General features: G+C 47.7%; 1 protein-coding gene across 1 annotated transcript in view; it reads left to right on the forward strand.

Moving 5' to 3' along the window:
- LOC105465861 (solute carrier family 2 member 9) overlaps positions 1–20,873 on the forward strand; it is a 199,430-nt gene that overhangs the window by 138,900 nt on the left and 39,657 nt on the right. Inside the window, 2 exon segments of the mRNA XM_071092692.1 lie at positions 4,450–4,551; positions 7,496–7,571. Of these exon segments, the coding sequence (XP_070948793.1) occupies positions 4,450–4,551; positions 7,496–7,571 (178 nt within the window).

The raw sequence follows: 20,873 nt of genomic DNA on the forward strand, positions 1-20,873 counted from the left end.
ATATCATGTTCGCTCTAATCCCTTCTGACAGGGTGCACTTTAACTGGACTTAAAGGAGGGAGGAAGGAAGAACAGAGCCGGGAGACTGATTCTCGGATAGGAGGGTTGTTTTTATCCCTTCTTTCTCTTTCAAAGCTGTTTCCCTGGTATGTTCCTGGACCATCTTTAAAGATCATTTCCAAATCAGGGAGAATGTGTTCAGCTTTTCATTGGTTCAAGTTACTGGTTCCGCAAGAGACTTTAGGGAAACAAAACAAAGAGCCACATGTCCCTCAGCCCACCCCTTCCAAAGCATCTGAACGTCAGCATCATGGTGTAAGAAAATGGTTCTCAACTGACTTTTGTAAGCACACTTTCTGACTCTGAAACTGTGGGTGATGCACTTGAAACTCTTTTTTAAAAACTTTAAAATACTGAAGTCAGTAACCATGTATGTTAATTTCAGTGTAACAGTGTAACACATGCTGATCTTAGTGTAACAATATAACACATATTAATCTCATTATAACAATGTAACGTGCTGATCTCAGTATGACAATGTAACACATGCTGGTCGCAGTGTAATAATATCTCCCAGCAACTGCGATGCTCTTTCATGGCACATTCTGTTGTCATTTCAGCACCAGGTCACTGGATACTCTAATCCAACTCCCCTAAGAAGCTTAGGAGACAAAGTTCCTGCATATACCAGTTATGAACAGCCTTCATTTTCAGCAACAGCTTAACTTTGGGCTCTGTCCTGTTAGCCACAAGAAAAGCTGTGACATCTAAAGATTGTACCAAAATCATATTTTACACAGTTATGAAAAATTACCAGTATGAGTATTGGAAATCTTTGGTGATTAGGAAAGAATAAAGACATAATACAGGGGATGGACAGAGATTTGCATCCACACACTTCAACTAAATCTACTTTTTGGTGTTTTTAAGTCAAAAATCTCCATAGAAAATCAGGAAAACGACAGACAAATAAAATAATAATCACATATTCCCCCAACCAGAGTTAGCCATTATAAACTATTTCTGCATATGTAATTTATATTATATAACTACATGTTTTAGTATATACAGATTTATGTCCTACTCTTTTCGCCTAAGATTGTACCCTGAGAATTTTCCTATATCATTTTACAGTTCTTTAAATTATGTTAATTTCTACATATTTATCATCTAAATATTCCAGTATTTATTTAACTGATTGTTGGTGGATTTCTAGATTATTTCTATTTCCTCAGTAGTATAAATAACACACCAACGAAGGTCCTTGTCCATGAGTCTTTGACCAAACATCTATTTCCTTAGGATCAATGCCTAGAAGGTGAGTGACTGAGTCCAAGGGTGTGGACATTTGCAGCTGCCCCTTGGTTTAAAACAGCATCTATCCCTCTTCCTTCTCTCTGAATAATTAGCCCCAGGTGACTTTTGATAAATACCATAGTCACTCTTGGCCTCTGATCCTGGGCCCAGATCACTGAGCATGCCATGCCGAGATTGACATGTGTTGCACTGAGATTAATGTGTGTTGCATTGTTACACTGAAATTGGTATGAGTTACACAGAGATCAGCGTAATCTCTCTGGGCCCACAATTTCATAATCTCTCTAAGCACCTGATATTTCTAGGCTCTTTCTCCCATCACCGTTGCAGGAGTCCTACCTGGCAGTGGGACCCAGCTCCCTTGCTCATGTTGCATTGGCCCTGGCACGACAGCCCCATCAGTGTCTCCCCTTTGATGAGACCCGGCTCATGAGGCCCTAGGAGGAAGGGATGCTTTAAATGCAGGCCTCTCTCCCTCTTCCCTCAATCCCTCCCCCGCTCTCTCTTTCTCAGAAGCTGCTGGTCTTTGCTTCTCCCCATGACTCGCGCTGGGCCTGACTTCCCTCCCCACTTCCCACCAAGTGAAGTTACTGTCCCTCAGCGTTCTCGAACCTCACTGTCCTCCTCTGCAAATGAGAATCATTCTGCCTGCCTTATAAAGACAGACCTTCACTCCCTTGGAAATACCTAGTCCACACCTGTCAGATATCCTTCTAGGCTCTGGGGAAGCAAAGATGAAGGCGCCTGGCCTTCAAGTGAAGAAAGAGAATCAGAGAGCCAGGAATGCAGAGGACCAGAAAAGCCATCAGTGCTCTTGTTTGGGTCCAGGAGCTGGACATCCAGATGGGACACTGGGCTGTCACCAAGTGGTGGCATTGTCTATTTCTAGTTTAATGTCAAGAAAATTTAGTGTATCAACAACCAGAAAAGATTTAGTAGATCATCCTAGCTTTGCCACTTACCAGCCACATGACCCTGGACAAGTTTTCAAAGCCTCTGTGCCTCTGTTTTTCTACCTGTAACATGGAGCAAATAATAGAACATACTCAAGGGTGTCAGGATTAAATAAGCTGCTGGATGCAAAGTGCTTAATACAGTGCTTGGCACATAGTAGGTGCTCAGTAAATGATCATTAGCTGTTAACATCTAGACTAGCTGTTAATATCTATCCATTATCATCAGAAAAGATGAGAAATTAAGACATGAAAGGGTTAATTAACTTGTTCAAGGCCACACAGCCGGCTACAGGTAAGAGTTGGGACCGGACCCCCAGGGCACTCCTTAGTTAAAATGAATGATATATTTTCTGCCATTTATTGGCAACCTCTTTTGTTCATGAGCCTATTTCAGGCACTGTGAGTTCTTTCCCTTTATCTCACAGTTACCCTGCAAAGACGGTATTATCATTCTCATTTTCCAGGTGGGGAAACTGAGACTTGGACGAGCTGTGTAACCTGTCCTGGGTGCAAAGCTGGTGTAACCTGTCCTGACTAGAAATGCCTTTTTGAGACATGTAGTCATCAGCCAGGCACGTTTTCCTCCCAGGCCTCTGCCTTTCTGGGTCAGCACCCTCCGGTCCCTTCAACGTTCGTGCCTAGGGGACCAAAAGGTCCGTGGCCCCAGGCAGCAACACATGGCCGAGGTGCTCAGCTGACCCACAGGGCTATGCCCTTCACACAGGCAGCTGTCACTTACTGCTCAGTGCTGGCCGGCTCTGCCAAGCAGAACAACCGTCCATTGTCTAGATGGCTTTTCACCTGCTTCCCTCTAAGGAGCAGGGTATGAGGAAAGAGGAAGAGGTAGAGGGCGCTGGGGTCCCTGCAGCTGGACTCCATTGTGGAGAAACCCTGAGGCTTTGGGGCAGGATTGCAACTATTCATCTCAGTGCTGTGACCTTTGCGCCGTCACCTGAAGCTGGCAGGCAGGAGGCATGTGTGCTCTGGCTTCATGGCCCTCAGCAGTGTCACTGCTTCCCCTTGCCCAAGATAAATGACTGTCATGATGAGGACCTGCCAGCCTCAAAACCTTTGCTCCCACTAATCCCTCTGCCTGACAAGCTCTCCACATCTCTGCCTGCTACTGCCTCCTCCAGGAAGCCTCACCTGATTGCCTCATTGAGAAAATCCATGAATTTTTATTCAAATACCCTGGGCTCAATTTCTGGCCCTCTCTCTCCTGCTCGCTCCGTGGTGTCTGCTGTTGTCTCACCTCTCTGACCCTCAGTGTTCTCTTTTTGTGAAATGGGGCATGAGAGGAGGATACCTCACATAATATGAGTACCTAATGTGTGTATTGCATGCAGTCTCTTTTTTAACCCTCACTTCCACTGCAGACACTCCTGTTGAAGGATATTTCGATTCTTTTGTCACAGATAAAGGCCCTGGGGCCTTGGGAAGTGAAGTCACATGCCAGAGTTCATACATCTGGAAAGTAGTAAAGCCAGAATATAAACCCAGGTTTTTCTGTCTCTGACATTCAGCTACGATTACTCTTCCAGTCATTGGCAGTTGAGGAGCTGTTTCTGACCAAGTGGACAGGGGGCGCAGGGGGCACAGGAGCCAGCCAGATGGAGGTCAGTGACAGTCCTAGGCTGAGGGAAGCGGACTTGGAGGACATAGCTTTAGGGACTTCCTCAGGGACTCCCCACCTCACATCCCACAATGAAATTGACTCCCCCAGACACAGGCAGACTGGAAAACGACATGGGCTTCTCTGTCTACTCCCACCCCTGCACCCGCTGTGGGTGCCTACCCCTACGAAACCCACCACATGGAAACACAGAGGAATCGCCTTCCATGCAGGCTGGCTCTGAAGGGAGAGAAGGCCTGTGCTGACCACATCCATCCAGTTCCTCCTCCCAAACTCCTGATTGGAGGAGTCCACCCCAGCAAGGAAGATTAGGAGGAACGTGCTCGTATTAACACTGTAGGTGCTCAAGAATTGTGACTTTCTCTCCCTCACTTTTTCCTTTCTCATAAAGGGCATTGCTTCAGGGCTGTGGCTGTGAAGAAGGTGACCCAGCTGTCTCAGGATCAAAGCCGGTTTTTAATCATGATGCCATTGCCAGTTCCCAGTGCCACATTGTGGTTACAAATGGAATAATAGCTCTCTCTCTCTTTTACCCTGGACTAGGGCTTGGTCATTGAGCACCTGGGACGGAGACCCCTCCTCATTGGTGACTTTGGGCTAATGGCACTCTTCTTTGGGACCCTCACCATCATGCTGACCCTGCAGGTGAGATGATGTGCTTGTCACATTTGAGGAAGATAAGCATGGAGCTGGCTTCTGGCTTCATCATTTTGGGGCCTTTGATTTGTGGGTTCATACTTCTACCAGCAGTGCTTGTGATAAAGCTCTCCCTGGGGGCAGCTCATCTCTGGAGCTGCTCAGGGTCTCAGTGAAGAGGGTTTGGTGAGGGGTCCTTGGACTGGGACATGAGAGACCTGACTTCTGGTCCTGTCACTTCCGCTGACGAGTTGTGTGATCTTGGGCAAGACACTTTCCCTCTCTGAGCCTCAGTTCACCCATCTGCGGAATAGAAGAGCTTGCACTAGACAACCCTAAGATGCCCCTTCCAGCTGTCACCGCCCAGCGTGAATGCCAGGTGCTGCATATCAGCCACTTCCCCAGTGGTCACAATTTTATAGACAGTGGCTCTGGAGCCAGACAGCCTGTGTGGATCTCGGCTTTTCCTTACTGGTAATGAAACTTTAGCAAGTCAGCTCCTCTCCAGGCCTCATCTCTAAAATGGAACAGTCAGTTGTCCCTTCGTCCAGGGGTGTTGTGGGATGAAATGAGAAAATGCACGGAAAGCACTTGGAACAAGCACTCAGTGGACGTCCATGTAGGTGGAGGGGTGACGAAGGACTTCATCCTTACAACATCGGTATTTTTTTCTTTTATGGAGATAAGGAAACTGAGAGATAAATATAAATAAAAAAGCTTCCCAAGGTTGCACCACCAGAAGGTGGCAAGCTGGGATTAGATCCCCAGATGTTGGGCTTCTGTCCCCTGCGTGGCTCAGGGCAGCCTGCATTAATTGAACACTGCCTCAGTGTCTCCAACTCATCTTGGTGCCATGGGAAGCATGAAGCAAGGTTGCAGCAATTGATCAATCTTTGCATTTTTCAAAAATGCATCTGGAAATTGATAGGTGCACATTTTGATCACCTGTCAAATGTCTTAGTGGCCCAAATGTTTCTAGAAAAAGGCACTGTTAGCATGGTGGTGTCTGATGGGTGCCCTTCGAAGAGGTGGGGCTGGCGAGCACGCTGACTGGCAGGAGGTGGAAGCATTGCCTTCAAGGACAATTTACTAGCAGGTGCAGTTCCTTCCTGACAGCCAGGCCCAAGCTGTCCCGAGCCCGGGCATCTTTACAGTCCTCTGAAGTCCTCAGGAAGCTAGTTGGGTGATGTTCTGGGCCATTGTCTTTCTGAAACTTGTGTCAGAAGTTTAAAAGGAAGGCCTGAAGCCCACGAACCCCATCTAAGCCTCACTTCACAAGGTCTCAGAGCTGTTCCTGGCTTGGCCACCTTTGTCTCCCCCAGTGCCCCACACCCTGCCCCCGGCAGCTCCTCAAGGGGCCTGGCAGTTTCCTCTCCTAGGGCTCTTCTGTGCTTGGCTAGCTTCTCCTTGCTTTCTGGACTCAGGAAGCCTTGGACACTCCTGGACACCTCTTCCTGCAGGAAGCCTCCCCTTGCTTCCAAGTCTGGGTGAGGTGCCCTCTCCTGAGTTCCCATAAGCCCCAAGGGGGAACCCTGTGAGATCACTTATCACGGACCATTGACTTTCACTGTTGATGCATCTCTCTCCCAATAGACAGTGAGTGAGTTGTGTAGGGCCATGCCTGAACCATATGTGCATTTCCACCTCCCATCCCAGTGCATGGCACTCAGGGGCAGCTGAGATCAATCAGTTGAATGAGTGAGTGAGTGACTTGGTACAGATTCTCATACAGCTTACGAAAGTCTGCGAAGCTCCTCTCAACCCTTAGAGCTAATGGATTTGGACACAGAACAAGGGGAAGTAAGGAGTTCCCCATTCCTCTGCCCTCTGTACCCGTCGTCCTCTACTCCAGACTATTTGCAGTTCACCCCTGCACTGTGCCCTCTCAGGCTTCTGTGCCCTTGTGTATGCTGAACCCCCTCCTGGAACCTCTTTCCTTTCCTTTCCCACTGGGCTGACTCTGGCTCAACCTACAGAGGTGAGTGCAGGCTCTTACCTTCCCTTCAAGTCAGGTGGCCTCTCCTGGGGCAGCCCTGGCACCCCCACACACTCAGAACCAGTGGCACTGTGTTCTATGCTCAGCCGTCCAGTCTGCTAGAGCAGGAGCAATCCCAAAACATCCTTTTGCAACCAGCACCAAGCCGCCCAACCCCCAGATGAGTGACAGCTTCTCCAGACACATTCCGTGAAATGAATTAACTCATCTCACACCTTGCAAGACGGCAGGGGTACAAATACGGTTCTTTATATAATAATACCAGAACTAAGGTAACTTTTTAAAAACAAAATATAGACGTCTTTAAAATGTATATGAGGAAATATATATATATATGTGTATATATATACATACATACACACACACTTTAAGTTCTGGGGTACATGTGCAGAACATGCAGGTTTGTTACACAGGTATACATGTGCCATGGTGGTTTGCTACACCCATCAACCCATCATCTACATTAGGTATTTCTCCTAATGCTATCCCTGTCCCAGTCCTTGACCCCCGAACAGGCCCCGGTGTGTGATGTTCCCCTCCCTGTGTCCGTGTATCCTCATTGTTCAGCTCCTACTTATGAGCGAGACATGCAGTGTTTGGTTTTCTGTTCTTGTGTCAGTTTGCTGAAAATGATGAACTTTTATAAATGTGATAAAGCTGTGAAAATTGCTCATATTGCCTGCTGCCAACTAAACACTCAATCAATGTGAGTTATTGATTTATTTACCACTTCCTGTATGCCAGGACTATGTCAAACTCATCACAGGCTTCATCTGATTTCATCATGGCTATAAAATAAGCAGATGGAATGACTGAAGGGTTGTCATTGTTCCCATGGGGACATCCAGTGACCTGTCCAAGGTCGCACAGATGGGTGGAGGAGGAGCTGGTGTGGGAACTCAGGTCCTCTGGACACACCATCACCTCCTCACCTGACCACTCCCTGTTCTCTCCCAGGACCGTGCCCCCTGGGTCCCCTACCTGAGTATCGTGGACATTCTGGCCATCATCGCCTCTTTCTGCAGTGGGCCAGGTAAGGCGCCCCTCCCTCCTCACTGCCCCGCCCAGGGGCTCATGGCATCACCAAGCTGGGGAGCTCTCCTCATACAGATGGGGCACCTAGAGCCCAGAGGAAGCAAAGCCTGACTGGGGATGTGTGTCTGCTGCCTTCCTTTTGGCCCGATTGAAATGTAGCCGACTGTCTGCAGTCTACCCCACAGAAGGTGAAAACGGGCTCACCTGAAGATGAGTGGGAGATAATATCCCACCGCACAGCAAGAGCAGTTCACACGCGGGAGGGCTTGGAGCCAGAGGCGACACTGGTTTGTGATGAATCAAAGACAACCAAGTCACACAGTCTGTGCCTAAGCAGTTACTGTCTAGGGTGAAAGATGTGGCAATAATCATGGCCATGTCTAAGACATATTAATCATTGATTTTGTGTTATACTTGGCTAAGAACTTGACCTATGTAAGCTCACTTAAGGCTGAGGACAGTTCCAAAGAAGACAGAGATGGAAGGTGACTTGCATGAGTGAGTAGGTGGAGTGGCCTGACTGCCAGGCCCAGGCCCCCACCAACAGCTTACATGGTACCTGCGTGAGTGTGCAACTGGAGTATCCCAGTCTCCGTTTACCCAGGACTCATTTCTAGCCCTGCTGTTTCCTAGCCATGGGTCAGTAGGAGAGACTTCTCTTTGTTAGCCTCAGTTTCCCCATCTGTACAATGACAAGGATGCAATGCGACTGAGGATCCTACCATTCCCTGGCTCTGTGTCCATGTCCAGCAGGGACCTCCAGCAGAGGCCAAGGTCAGACTGAGAAGGGGGCTTCTTGGTCTTTTCGTTTCTTTCTAGTTGGCAAATCAGCTTGGCTGAGGGTGAATTAAAAGCATGTTGATTTTTGTGGTTGCAGCCATTCCTGCTTCAGGTATTAACTCAATGCAGAGGTCAAGAACACTCTTTGGTCTTTGTCTCCTAAATTCGAAGACCCCTAAATCTTAGCACTTGGTGTTGAAATGAAGTCTGTGCTGACATATGCAGATGTTCACAATTAACTGAGGCAGAACACGACATGGGAATGACTTCAGAGCTGGAGGGAGGTCAGCTGGCAGACGAGGAAACCTTCCAGGGCCTAAGACGAATTAGAATTAAGTCATCCCAAGTTTGGAAAGACCGTAAAGATTTTCTAGTTCAGTCATTTATCAGAAGCTTAAGTCCTAGTCATGGTTTCCCTGCCAGGAATTCCTTCAGCCATGGCTTGATTACATCTATTGACAGGGAACTCACCACCTCACAAAACAGGCAATTCTACGTCCACAGGTCAGATTTGGTCCTGGCCCATTTTGTATGACCCACCAGCCAAGAATGGCTTTTGCATTTTAAAAGGGGGAAAGAAAGAATGCATGCCAGAGACCACATGTGGCCTGACAAGCTTCATATATTTTCTTTCTAACTATTTTAAACATTTGTCAACCCCTGCTATAGTTCCTTAGCTCTGAAATTTGGAACTGGGAGAGTGGGCTAGCTTGTGAGGTAGGGAAGGAGGAATTTCCAGGCAGTGAGAGCAGCCACTGCCAGAGCATAGAAAGAAGTTCATGTCAAAGGAACCTTAAATAAACCACCAGGGCCAGAGCAGTGGTGTTCAAACATTGCTCAGTCACCAGGGCTTTTAAAGCCCTGGTTTTCAGGCTGCACTGAAGGGCAACCAGCCCATAATCTTGGAGGGATAGGGCTCAAGCTTGGCATTTTCTAGCGCTGCATGATTCCAAGGTGCAGCCAAGTTCAAGAACCACTGGGCTAGAGCAGTTTTTAAACCCCGGCTGAATATATTACCATCACCTGGTGACTTAGGGGAAAAAAAAAAAAAACAGAGCAAACACGGATATTCAGGCCTCATCCGATGATAGCTGTGTGCCCATCAAGAACCGCTGCCCAGAGTGCAGGGTGAGACACAGAGAAAGAGTCCGGAGATAAGCTAGAGGCAGATCTCAGAGCGTCTTAGATGTTGCACTAGGGATTTGCAGTTTTGTGGAACTCCCTAGAGGTCTGTTGGGGAATCTGTGTGCATGAATGCCACAGGGCAGACCTGCAGCGAGAAGAAACTGGAGGCAGAGACACCCGCCAGGGGCCTGGAGCCGTCAGCCCAGGACAGTTATCCGGGACAATGCCACCCCTGCGAAGGGTCCCATGGGCGTCGCCACTATGATAAGCTCAGGTCATGAGGGCAAGAAAGCTGTGCGTTTCTCGGTGTGATTTAGTGCTTCTCGAGTTTTCTTTTTTCCATAACAGCTGTTTTCCCAAAAGAAACAGTAAATGTCAGCATTGTATCTGAGTGAAAAGTTGACCTTCTTCCCCACCCATTCACACAAATAAGCCAGATTGGACTCATCCACAAATCTGCCTGAAGTTCCTTGCTAACCAAAACCACAAAGCTTAGCCTTCTCTGTTTTTTTTTTTTTTTTTCTTTTTTTGTTTCCCCCAAGCCTTTTCGCAATGATCCTGATTCTGTTCCAATTGTTTGCAACTGTGGCTTTCTTTTGACTGTAGAACATGCTGCATTTCCAGGGCTTTAAATGCTGGGCTCCCCATCAGTGTCTATGAGACTTCCTGGAGGGAAGGCGGCCTGTGCCTCCCAATCGCAGATCACCTGTCAGCCCCTGCCCTCCGCTTCCCCAGTCCACCTTCAACCCCCTGTGTTGACCCAGCATCTGCGCCTCGCTGACTAGCAATGACTTTAGCCACAAGATTGACCGGGGTTTAGAAGCTTCATTTAAACTCACATTGATAATGTACAGTTTAAAGCCTCAGGGAACTTACCTGTCTAAGGAAAGCTGCCACTTAGACTGTGAGATCATCTTGCATCTTCCTAAGTGGACAGGGAAGAGCGAGTCCCCAGAGGAGCCACCCCGGGAAAATGTGGCAGGAAGACGCTCAGAGCTGAATGGCGGAGAGACTCACTGGCCTGCTCTCCATGATTAAAGAAGAGGGATGGATCTCCCAGAAGGGGGCCAGGAGGCCGCCTGAGGCAGCTTCTGTGAGGAACAGGTCGATGTAAGAAGACTTGGCAAGGAGTTGAAATTAAGTGAAAGAAAAGAAAGAAAACAAGAGAGGCAGTTTCCTGCTGCATATTTTATTTGTGTGCATAACTCCAAGGCAGTGGCAGGGAAGTCTAACAAATGAGGCAAAAGAAAAGAGCTTCACCTTTTGAGAAAAGATCATTGCCAAAATGTGTCAATTCCAGTTTTAAAAATAATATGATGCCCTGACTCTGTGCCTGGCACCAAGTTAAGTCCTCTGTGGGGAGTTTGTGTTTCAGTGGGGTGGACAGATGCAAACAAGATGGAGCGGTAAGGCCATTGCCATTATCAAGGTGCGAATTAAGGTCTGAGCACCTCAGAGGACGGAGCGGTCCTGGTGGAAATGCCTTTCTCAGTGCATACCTTGCTTGGAAAAAGGACCCCTCTGTTTATCACATTGATTTCAACTGGAAAGACTGCAGGAGCGTACTAGCATTTGAGGGGACCTACGTGGTCGGCTCTGCCTGCCCTGCCTGCCCTCCCTCTCTATCCCACATTCTCCCTGCGCTGCAGCCATCTGGAGCCATAGGCAGCTGCCCCCCGTCCCCCACACACACTTCATGGTCCCAGCCTTTACATGTGCTATTTGCCCACTTGCAGCAACCACTCTTATTCATCTATTTGAGGTGTGGCTTCTCATCTTCAAAAAGTCAGCTCATACTGCTGAGGCTTTCTTAGAAACAGACAGACCTTCTGGGCTCCCACAGCCCCCTGGATTAACTCCTAGTGGTTCCCCCTACCCCTATTACAATGGCCATTGTTGGTCAGTCCTCCTAACATCAGGGACTGCTTCAAAGACAAGAACCTTGTTTCTATCCCCTGTATCCAAACACACAGCCTGACTATGGGTCAGCAGTCAACAAATGCTTGTATTTTTCATGAATTCTTTCAAAACATACTCATTGAGTTCCTACTACTGTGGTGTGTGGTGTTTTCTACCACCACAGCTCACACCAAATGTGTGTGTGTATTCTGACACCAAATACATGTCATTTTTCCACACCACCTCTCCAATTTGTCTCCACCAACAACTGGGTGTCCAACAATTGAACTCAATTCTGACACTGCCTGCCCAGAGCGAGCACAGAGCCTACAAGTTAAAGAGTTCAGTCCCACGGGACTTTCCTCACTTCAGACACCAGCCAAAAATAGAGTCCCAGGGAGCCGGCACTTCTGCCCTGATGACTATAAATTCAGGGATTCCCAAGGCTACCCTCAGGTTTGATAATTTGCTAGCATGACTCCCAGAACTCAGGAAAGTGCCCTACTTAAAATTACTGCTTTATTACAGAGGCTACAACTCAGAAACAGCCAAGTGGAAGAGAGGCATAGAGAAGGTATGGGGGTGTGTCAGGGGGCATAGCGCTTTCATGCCCTCTCTGGATACACCAGCCTCCTAGCACTTCAGTGTGTTTACCAACTGGGAAACTCCCCAACCCTGTCATTTAGAGGTTTTTATGGAGGCTCCATTATGTAGGCATGATTGATTCCATTATTGGCCATTGGTGATTGAACTCAGCCTGCAGCCCCTCTGCCTTCCTTGGAGGCTGGAAGATGGAGCTGAAGGTTCCAGCCCTCCAAACATGGCCACTGCTGCCTTGAAACCATCTAATGGCCCACCTGAGTCACCACATCAGGGCTTCATTATAAATTACAAAAGCCACTCTTGTTATTCCAGAAATCCCAAGGCTTTTAAGAAATCTGGGCCAAAAACTAGGGACAAAAATCAAATATATATATTGCAATTTTGTGTGTGTGTGTGTGTGTGTATGTGTGTGTGTTTGTGTGTTATGCCACAGTGCCAGCCCTGGGCTGGGAGCTGGAGATAAAAGTATGAACAAGACAGTGTCTCTATCCCCTATCCCCACAGAGGAAGAGGAGAGGGACAGAAACCGGGTGAGAATGACCACTTAGACATTCTATAGGAGGAAGGGGGCTGGCGTTCTCAACTGCATTGGCTGCTGGCCCCGACTGACCCCAGGGCAAAACCCTCCTGCAGACAACGTTGATCATCCCAGCCAGGCTCTTAGGATTGCACACAGCAGGTGTGCCCCAATGGGAGCCTGGTGAGATCCAGAGCGGGTAAAGGCTGTGTCCAGCAGACCCAGGAGAAGAGTCTGGGGCAGGAAGATGGGAGGAGCATCAGATAACATAAAGAGTCAAAGCCACGCACTTGCGCGACATTGTCTCAATGCCAGGCCTGCACCTGCGACGTCTGAAAAGAAGGAACCATGAAGCATCCTGGTCCTGTCCTACAAGTGGAAGGGCTCAGTCCTTTAACTCCTCCGGTGCTGGAGGAGCCCACAAAAGAGACAGACCTGGGAATGAATAATGATTGCTTACTGGATTTACAGGAGGCAGGAGAGGGAAAAAAGTAGGACACAATTTGTGTGTCAAATTCCATTGTTCATACGTGATCCCTTTCAATTCTCTCATGCCTGCAAGGTTGAATCCATGATCCCAAAAGTGGCAAGGTGGAGTCCAGACTCAAGCCTAGCTAGGTCTGCCTCTGAATCTCATGCCAGGGGGGCCGGCACTACCCCAAGTGGGGAGGGCTCTGTGCACCAGCCTGCACTGCCCCGAGAGGGAGCTCAGCCAGCAGACAGCAAGGTCTCCCTGCCTGGCATGGGGTGCTTAGGCAGCTACAGGCACATTCTTACTTGTTGAATGAATAACCAAGTGAATGAAGAAATACTAAATGAAAGAAAAAACCCTATCCATGGCCTTGGCCTCGCCCCAATTACCTTAAGTATCCCAGACCTTTAGGGGGAGTCAAATCAGATGACTCCTTTCCCCCTCAGAGGTTAGGGAATTGTGTGCAAAGCAGAATGACAAATGACGTTCTAACCCTCCTGACCAAGCAGAAAGTGTTGGATAGAAGAAATAAACATATACACATTAAAATAACTACAGCTATAAGTTAAGAGACATAACGACACTAAACTGGTATATAGTCACAATTTTTGAAAAATTGTTTAGTGAAAATCAGATGGAAAGTCTCACAAATCTAGACTTAAAACTAAATAGTAGCCGTTGCTCAGGACACATCAATGTCTCTAAAATGAACGTATTCAGAAGGTGAGAACTAACCCCAGCCTTGGTGCTAGTCCCTGTCCAGAAACAAAGACCCAGACGCCACGCCAGTACCACACAGGCTTTCAGGGAAAGGACTTAAAAGATGAACTATCTGAAACTACCCTGTGAACTCCAAACCATTATAGAAATGTGGAATTCCATCCAGCTCCAGCAGGCATCAGGGAATCAGGAGCTACGGTCAGGAGGGTTTGGTTTGTTTGTTTGCAGGTTTGTTTGTTTGTTTGTTTTAGAGACAGGGTCTCACTCTGTCACCCAGGCTGAAGTGCAATGGTGTGATCATGACTTACTGCAGCCTCCACCCCCTGGACTCAGGCTATCCTCCCACCTCAGCCTCCTGAGCAACTGGGACAAGTGCATGCCAGCATACCTGGCTAACTTTTTAATTTTTTTGTGGAGATAGAGTCTTGCTATGTTTCTCAAGCTGGTCTGGAACTCCTGGGCTCAAGTTATCCTCCCACCTTGGCCTCCCAAAGTGCTGAGATTACAGGCATGGACTGCCAGGATTTTAAAAGCAGTGCGTGAATGGACTATTTATAGTCCTGTGGGCAGGGATAGGGAACCAGAGAGAGACGGAGGCCTTCCGGGATGAACAACAGTGGGAAGCTGCCACCACTTCAGGGGTAAACTAATTTTCGTTAAATTTCTCCATAACAAAAGGATAGAAACACTAAGAAGTAAGATTTCATCAGGTAGGGCTAAGCTTTTGCAGCTCTGCAAACCGTTGTGATATTTAAGATTTCTTGCCACCTCCCAAGAGCCAGTTCTCACCCCTGTCGACAATGCATGGCAGAGATTCATTTCCGCTTTTATCTAAAACTATTTTGAGATTCTGAGAACCAAACAGGCAAATTCAACAATGTGATGTGCTCCTGCCTGTGGCTTTGTTGGGCGCCCCATGTCAGACCCCACACTCTGATGTCCTTTTACAGGGCAATGCCCAGTGCCAATGGAGGTTAAGTCAGTAACATTGTAATTAGTCCTTCAGCCCTGGGAGCACAAAGAGGAATAAGAAGGGTCCCAGCCAGGAGCTTGGAGTTCAGTTTCCAAGTAAAGAAGAGGAAGAGGTAGTCATTGGCTCTGTCACTGGGGTAAAAGGGGAGGTGGATAGAGGAAGATGAGACTCAGAGAGGTTAAGAGCTTTACCTGGATCACACAGCAGTGAACCAGAATTCCACTTCCTATCAGTTTGACTCCAGAGCCTGAGTCCCTTAAGGTCTACAATAGGCAACTAAGCTAAAGGCGGGTCCCGGGCACTAAGGGAGCACAGAGGACATGTGTGTCTGGGTGAATGGACATCACGTTACCTAGAGGAGGTACAACTTAGACTGATTTCTAAATATTGAGTCAGAGCAAGCACAGCCACCAAGTATGGGTTCTCAGGGTGTACACTACACAAAAAGGCATTTCTAAAGACACAGCATCCCATCTTAGGCAGACACTAAACTATGGCCATTTCTAAAGACACAGCATCCCATCTTAGGCAGACACTAACCTATGAGAACATGGGTGCCAATGTGGGGATGTGAGGTCTCCCAGCCAGGTTCTGACACAACAGGGCTGCACCATCTCCTACATCAACCCACAAGCAAAACAGTCATGCACACAGCTGGGAATACACAACATCCGCACATACTGATTCACACACATGCACACACACACGTGCACTCCGTTCTCCAGATAGCCTCTGAGCTTCCTCTCTAGCCCACTCTCAGAGACCTGATTCTCATCCTCTGCACGGTTCCAAAACTGGCATGGGTGCTCCACTTTGTTGGAAGGGCACAGAGCCTAGGTATACACTGGCTCATGGGTGGGGAAAGCAGACAGCTGTGGGGGCACACATGTGCATCCGCAGGGCTGCTGCCATCAGAGAGGCATCTGAAGAACTTCCCTGGCAAGGCTGGACCAGGCCACAGGATATAAACACTAAGAAGTAATCATTCTGATTACAACACTGATCATTCTGTTTATTCAGTAATGCACTAACTTGTAAAATATTTTCTTTGAGAAAGCGGCACTTTTTTTTAAACAGCAAAAGTGCCATTTGGGCTAGAAGTGGCCCTGGAGGTGGCCAGTTAAAGGGAAAAGGAGGAACATCTGAGTAGAGGGCAGACATCAGAGAGGGGATGTGCTAATGGAAGCCTAGGACACATGTATAACTGGAGAGATACTCTGGAGTAAAGGGACCTCAGGGGACATCAGGATGCAGGGGAAGCGGTGGCCAGATTGTCGTGGGCCTCACAGGCTGAAATCATTAGACTTTGTCCTTGTGGGAGTGGGCTGCCACCAAAGAGTTTTGAGCTGGGACATGGCATTATCAGACGGGTGTTTTAAAAGTCTGCAGAGGAGGGAATAAACCAGAGGTAAAATGTGGAATATGGGAGGGGCTTGGGAAGAGTGAATTCAGGAAGATCATTAAGGAATTTCTGTCAGTTAGTTTTCACTGTGTAAACAATAGCCCCCAAGCCTCATGGGTTAAACACCAGTTATTGCTCCCAAGACTGAGTCAATGTGGCAGTTTTGCTCTTCTGGCCCAGGCTTTGTTGATTTCTGCTGGATTATTTCCTCCTATCTACATCCAGCTGGCAGGTCATCTGGGCACCAGCTAGTCCAAGGTGGCCTCATTAATCAGTCTGGCACTGAAAAGGGTGACTTGACCACATGTCCATCACTATCCCACAGACGAGACCAGGTTTGTTTATATGATGGTAGCAAGGTTGCAAGAGAAGAAGGGGAAGTGTGCAAAACTGCCGGAGGCCTGGGCTTGGAACTCCACACTATTTCTGCTACATTCTCTCAGCCAAAGCGAGTCACAAAGCCAGCCCAGAATCAAGGGATGGAGAAAGACTTTACCTCCCAGGGGAGCGGCTGCAAAAAACCAGCTATTCTACAATTGCCCAGAGGCAGTCACTGTAGAATAGGCAAGAGATGACAATTAGGGCTTTCCTTCACTTACCCCACTCCACAAATAATCACTGAGTGCCTACTAGAAAGTGGGCCTCCTTCTAGGCCTGGAGATGCAATGGTAGAGCAAACAGACAAACACGTACACACACGCACGCACAGAGTCTCTGCCCTTGGGGATCTGACCTTCAATAACAGTGGTGGGTCAGGGGCCCCACTGGGAATATATGGTACAGTCAAACTGGGATATTCTGAGGAATGTTCAAAAAGGACACAAATTGCTGCGGTGCAGGAGGGCTATAGGGGAATGCCGAAGACCTTGACCGTTCTGGCAGTCTCAACGTATTACGGTCATTTCCAGAGTTCCACCCCTCCAGCCATTAGCTGTGAAGAAAACAAAGCAACTTAACGAAAGTTAATTCATCAAAAGTCAATGCACTGAGTGGTCACATTGCTGAAAGTCAAATAATAGAGAAACACAATTTGCTGGGTTTACCTTATCTCTTTTAACTATTTATGAAGAATGTATATTTTTGTGCATAGAATAGAATGATTCTAACAACTTTGATCCGTTTCTAAGTTCTTCATCATGTCTGCGTAGTGAATTCTGTAGAATGCTTTTTGTTGTTGTTGTTCCCTCTGCTTCAGTTCCCTGTTGTTGTAGCTGGAGGTTAGTAAACAGAGAGAAGCCTCAGTCAAGTGGCATAGAATATACTTTTATCCACAATAAGAATATATATATATATATATCTTTCCCTTTCCAAATTCATTTTGTTCCAGAAATTTATACATACAACAGAAAATAGGATTTGGATAGCAAGCAATATATCAACACATTTATCTAATTTATTCATTCCTCTGTTTGGAAAACAAGAGTCTGGATAGCAAAGGTTCAGATAGTGAGAGGGATACCTGCACATTCACTGATCGGGTTTCTTTTGTTAACATATTTTTATTCAAAAATGCATTTACCAGTCTTTGCTCTTTGATGAATTAACCTTGAGCTGACAGTGTGACTTTCATTTGTGGCATTTCTGAGTCCTCATTCCTGGACAGGACACAGAGGTACCACACCCCACTGCAGCCTGCCCCAACTCACAGAGAGGTTGTAGAGCTGCTGCCATCAGAGAGGGCATCTGGAGAACTTCCCTGGCAAGGCTGGACCAGGTCACAGGGTGTGATCATTCTGTTTATTCAGTAATGCACTAACTTGTACAATATTTTATTTGAGAAAGGGGCATTTTTTTTTTAATAGCAAAAGTGCCATTTGGGCTAGAAGTGGCCTTGGAGGTGGCCAGCTAAAGGGAAAAGGAGGAATGTCTGAGTAGAGGGCAGAGATGGTCTGAGATGCTCTTGGAATCTTGCTGTGACCTTTTCCAAAATCTACAGTAACTTGGGCAAGTCCCTGTCCCTCTCTGGCCTCAGTTTCCCCATCAGTGAAATGAGGGGTTGAACCAGATTAAGGGCTAACTACATGGCTGCACTTCAGAACCCCCTTCCCTAGGTGAACATCCCCCACCCGGGGGCCTGGATGAGGAGGGACCTCATCCAGGTTCTGCTGAGGAGGCCCAGGGACAGCATTTCCACATATTTCCTGAATGATTCCCCAGCAACCAAAGGCTCCAGAATTGATGGCCCGATCTACCAACCCTGTGGCTGTGCAATCCACCTCATTCAATCCTCATGGCAGCCCAGGAGACAGACCATCTCATTCCCACTTCGCACATGAAGGGCTGAGTCTCTGAGAGATCATAACTCATAGGTTTTACAGGGCAGGTGCCCCCGAAGTCAGAGGGGAGGCAGTGTTTGTGCTCTTAGCTACTGTAGTGGACTGAGTAGTGTCCCCCAAAGATTCATGTTCTCTCAGAACTTCAGAATGTGACCTTGGTTGGAAATAAGGTCTTTGCAGATGTACTCAGTTAAGGATCGCAAAGTGAAACCATCAGGATTTAGGGTGGGCCCTAAATTCAGTGACTGGTGTCTGTATAAGACAAGGAGAGGACACAGGGAGGAGAAGGGCATGTGAAGGTGGAGGCAGAGATTGGAGTGAGTGGTGCATCTAGAATCGAAGGAACACCAAGGATTGCCGGCAGCAGCAGCCAGGAGAGAGGCGTGGATGGTTTCTTCCTCAGAGTCTGCAGAGGGAACCTACTCTGCCTACACCTGGATTCTAGACTTCTGCCTCCAGAACAATGACAGAATAAATTTCTGTTCTCTTAAGTCCCCAAGTTTGTGGTGATTTGTGACAGCAGCCCTAGAAAATGAATATAGCCACTAAGTTGGCAGGAAAGTATTTCCTAACCCCCCACGCAGCTGTGGATGTACCAGGGCTTTGGAAGTTAGCGATCTCCACCATTCGATGCTTCATGTCAAACAATGGTGGGTGGGCAAGCTGCCTGCCAAGGTTATGGTGCACTTTCTGCTTTTTCAAGAACACCAGGGAACTTTTAAAATTAATAATATTATCTGCTGGGCGCGGTGGCTCAAGCCTGTAATCCCAGCACTTTGGGAGGCCGAGGCAGGTGGATCACGAGGTCAGGAGATCGAGACCATCCTGGCTAACACGGTGAAACCCCGTCTCTACTAAGAAAATACAAAAAACTAGCCGGGCGTGGTGATGAACACCTGTAGTCCCAGCTACTCGGGAGGCTGAGGCAGGAGAATGGTGTAAATCTGGGAGGCGGAGCTTGCAGTGAGCTGAGATCCGGCCACTGCACTCCAGCCTGGGCTACAGAGCGAGACTCTGTCTCACAAAAAAAAAAAAAAAAATTAATAATATTATCTTTCTAGCCAGGCACAGTGGCTTGCACCTGTAATCCTAATACTTTGGGAGGCCAAGACAGGAAGATCTCCTGAGTCCAGGACTTGAAGGTTGCAATGAGCTAAGATTACACCAATGTACTGCAACCTGGGTGACACAGCAAGACCCCACACACCTCCAAAAAATCTTCCTAAGTTAAGCACTTGGTCAGTGCTAGATACTTGGCCACACTCACCCTAATCCTTACAAAGTCTCCGCAAGGAGACCCTCCTCTCCCCATGAGGACACCACAGCTCCAGGGAGCCCTGCCTGGGCCACATCTCATGGCACATAGTGTAGGTGGCCCAGTCAGGATTTGAACGCATGTCTGCCCAACTCCGAAGTCTCCTTTTTCCAGTCGGTCTCCCTTGCATTTTCACATGTTCCGTTTTACTACTTATCACTTTCCCGCAGCCTATGGCAGAGTTAATTAGTGAGCTTATCACCTGAAACTTGAATGCGAAAACGTGGCAGTGCTCCTTACGATTTTTTGCCAAAACCCGCCAGAAAATCTCTCCCCTCAGAAGCAGTCCAAGCAAATGCTGTTCTGAGAAAGATTTTGAGTCCTTCAGAGTTTTGGTGCATACGCTGGGGTTTTCAACAGAAATGTAGAAAACCTCAAAAATTGGCTCTGGGGGCCCTGAAATCAGTGACACCTGCCAGGCTCGTAGGTCTTTCTCGTAGTTTCTGTCAGCAGCTGTCTTCCTCTTCACTGTCACTTGGGCAATCCCTGGGAATCCAGCAGAGGAATTTGTCACTTAATTATTCCTTGCAGCTGCTAAGATGGTGAGAACAGTCCTCTGTTGGGCTGTATCCATTTCCTGTGGCTGCTGTGACAAAGTTCCACAAATGACAGCAATGTGCTCTCCACAGTTCTGAGGCCAGAGGGCAGAGATAGGGGCTTCAGTAGGGATGCAGTGCCCCTCCAGAGGCTCTGAGGGGAGTCCCTTCCATGCACCTCTCCTGGCCTCTGGCAGCTGCCAGTGCTCCTTGGCTTGTGGCTGCATCACTCCAGTCTCTGCCTCCACCATCACAGGCCTTCCCCTATGTGTGCATCCCAAAACTCCCTCTTCCATGCTCTTACAAGGACATATGTTGATTGCATTTAGGACCCACGCTCCTCCTCTCAACATCTGTAACCTAATCATATTTTTGCTGTTTGAGTGATATTTGCACACTCCAGGATGAGGACATGGATGTACATTTGTGGGGCCGCCACTCAGCCCACTGCACTGGACTAGAGATAAGCATCTGTTTTCTCATATGCTTTGGTAAACACTTTGGCCTCCTCTACCAAAAACAGTTCATTCAAGTTAGATCCTAGTTTACTGGACACCTTCTTACTGTCTGCCAGTCACTGTGCTAGGTCTAAGCTACAGAGATGAGCAGGGGACAGCCACCAGACCCTTGGGAGAAAGACTGGTGTCAAATCAAATAAGAGTGATAACTGATGTATTGCAAG

The sequence above is a fragment of the Macaca nemestrina genome, chromosome 3 (assembly GCF_043159975.1).
Source record: "Macaca nemestrina isolate mMacNem1 chromosome 3, mMacNem.hap1, whole genome shotgun sequence".
Classification (NCBI taxonomy): Eukaryota; Metazoa; Chordata; class Mammalia; order Primates; family Cercopithecidae; genus Macaca; species Macaca nemestrina.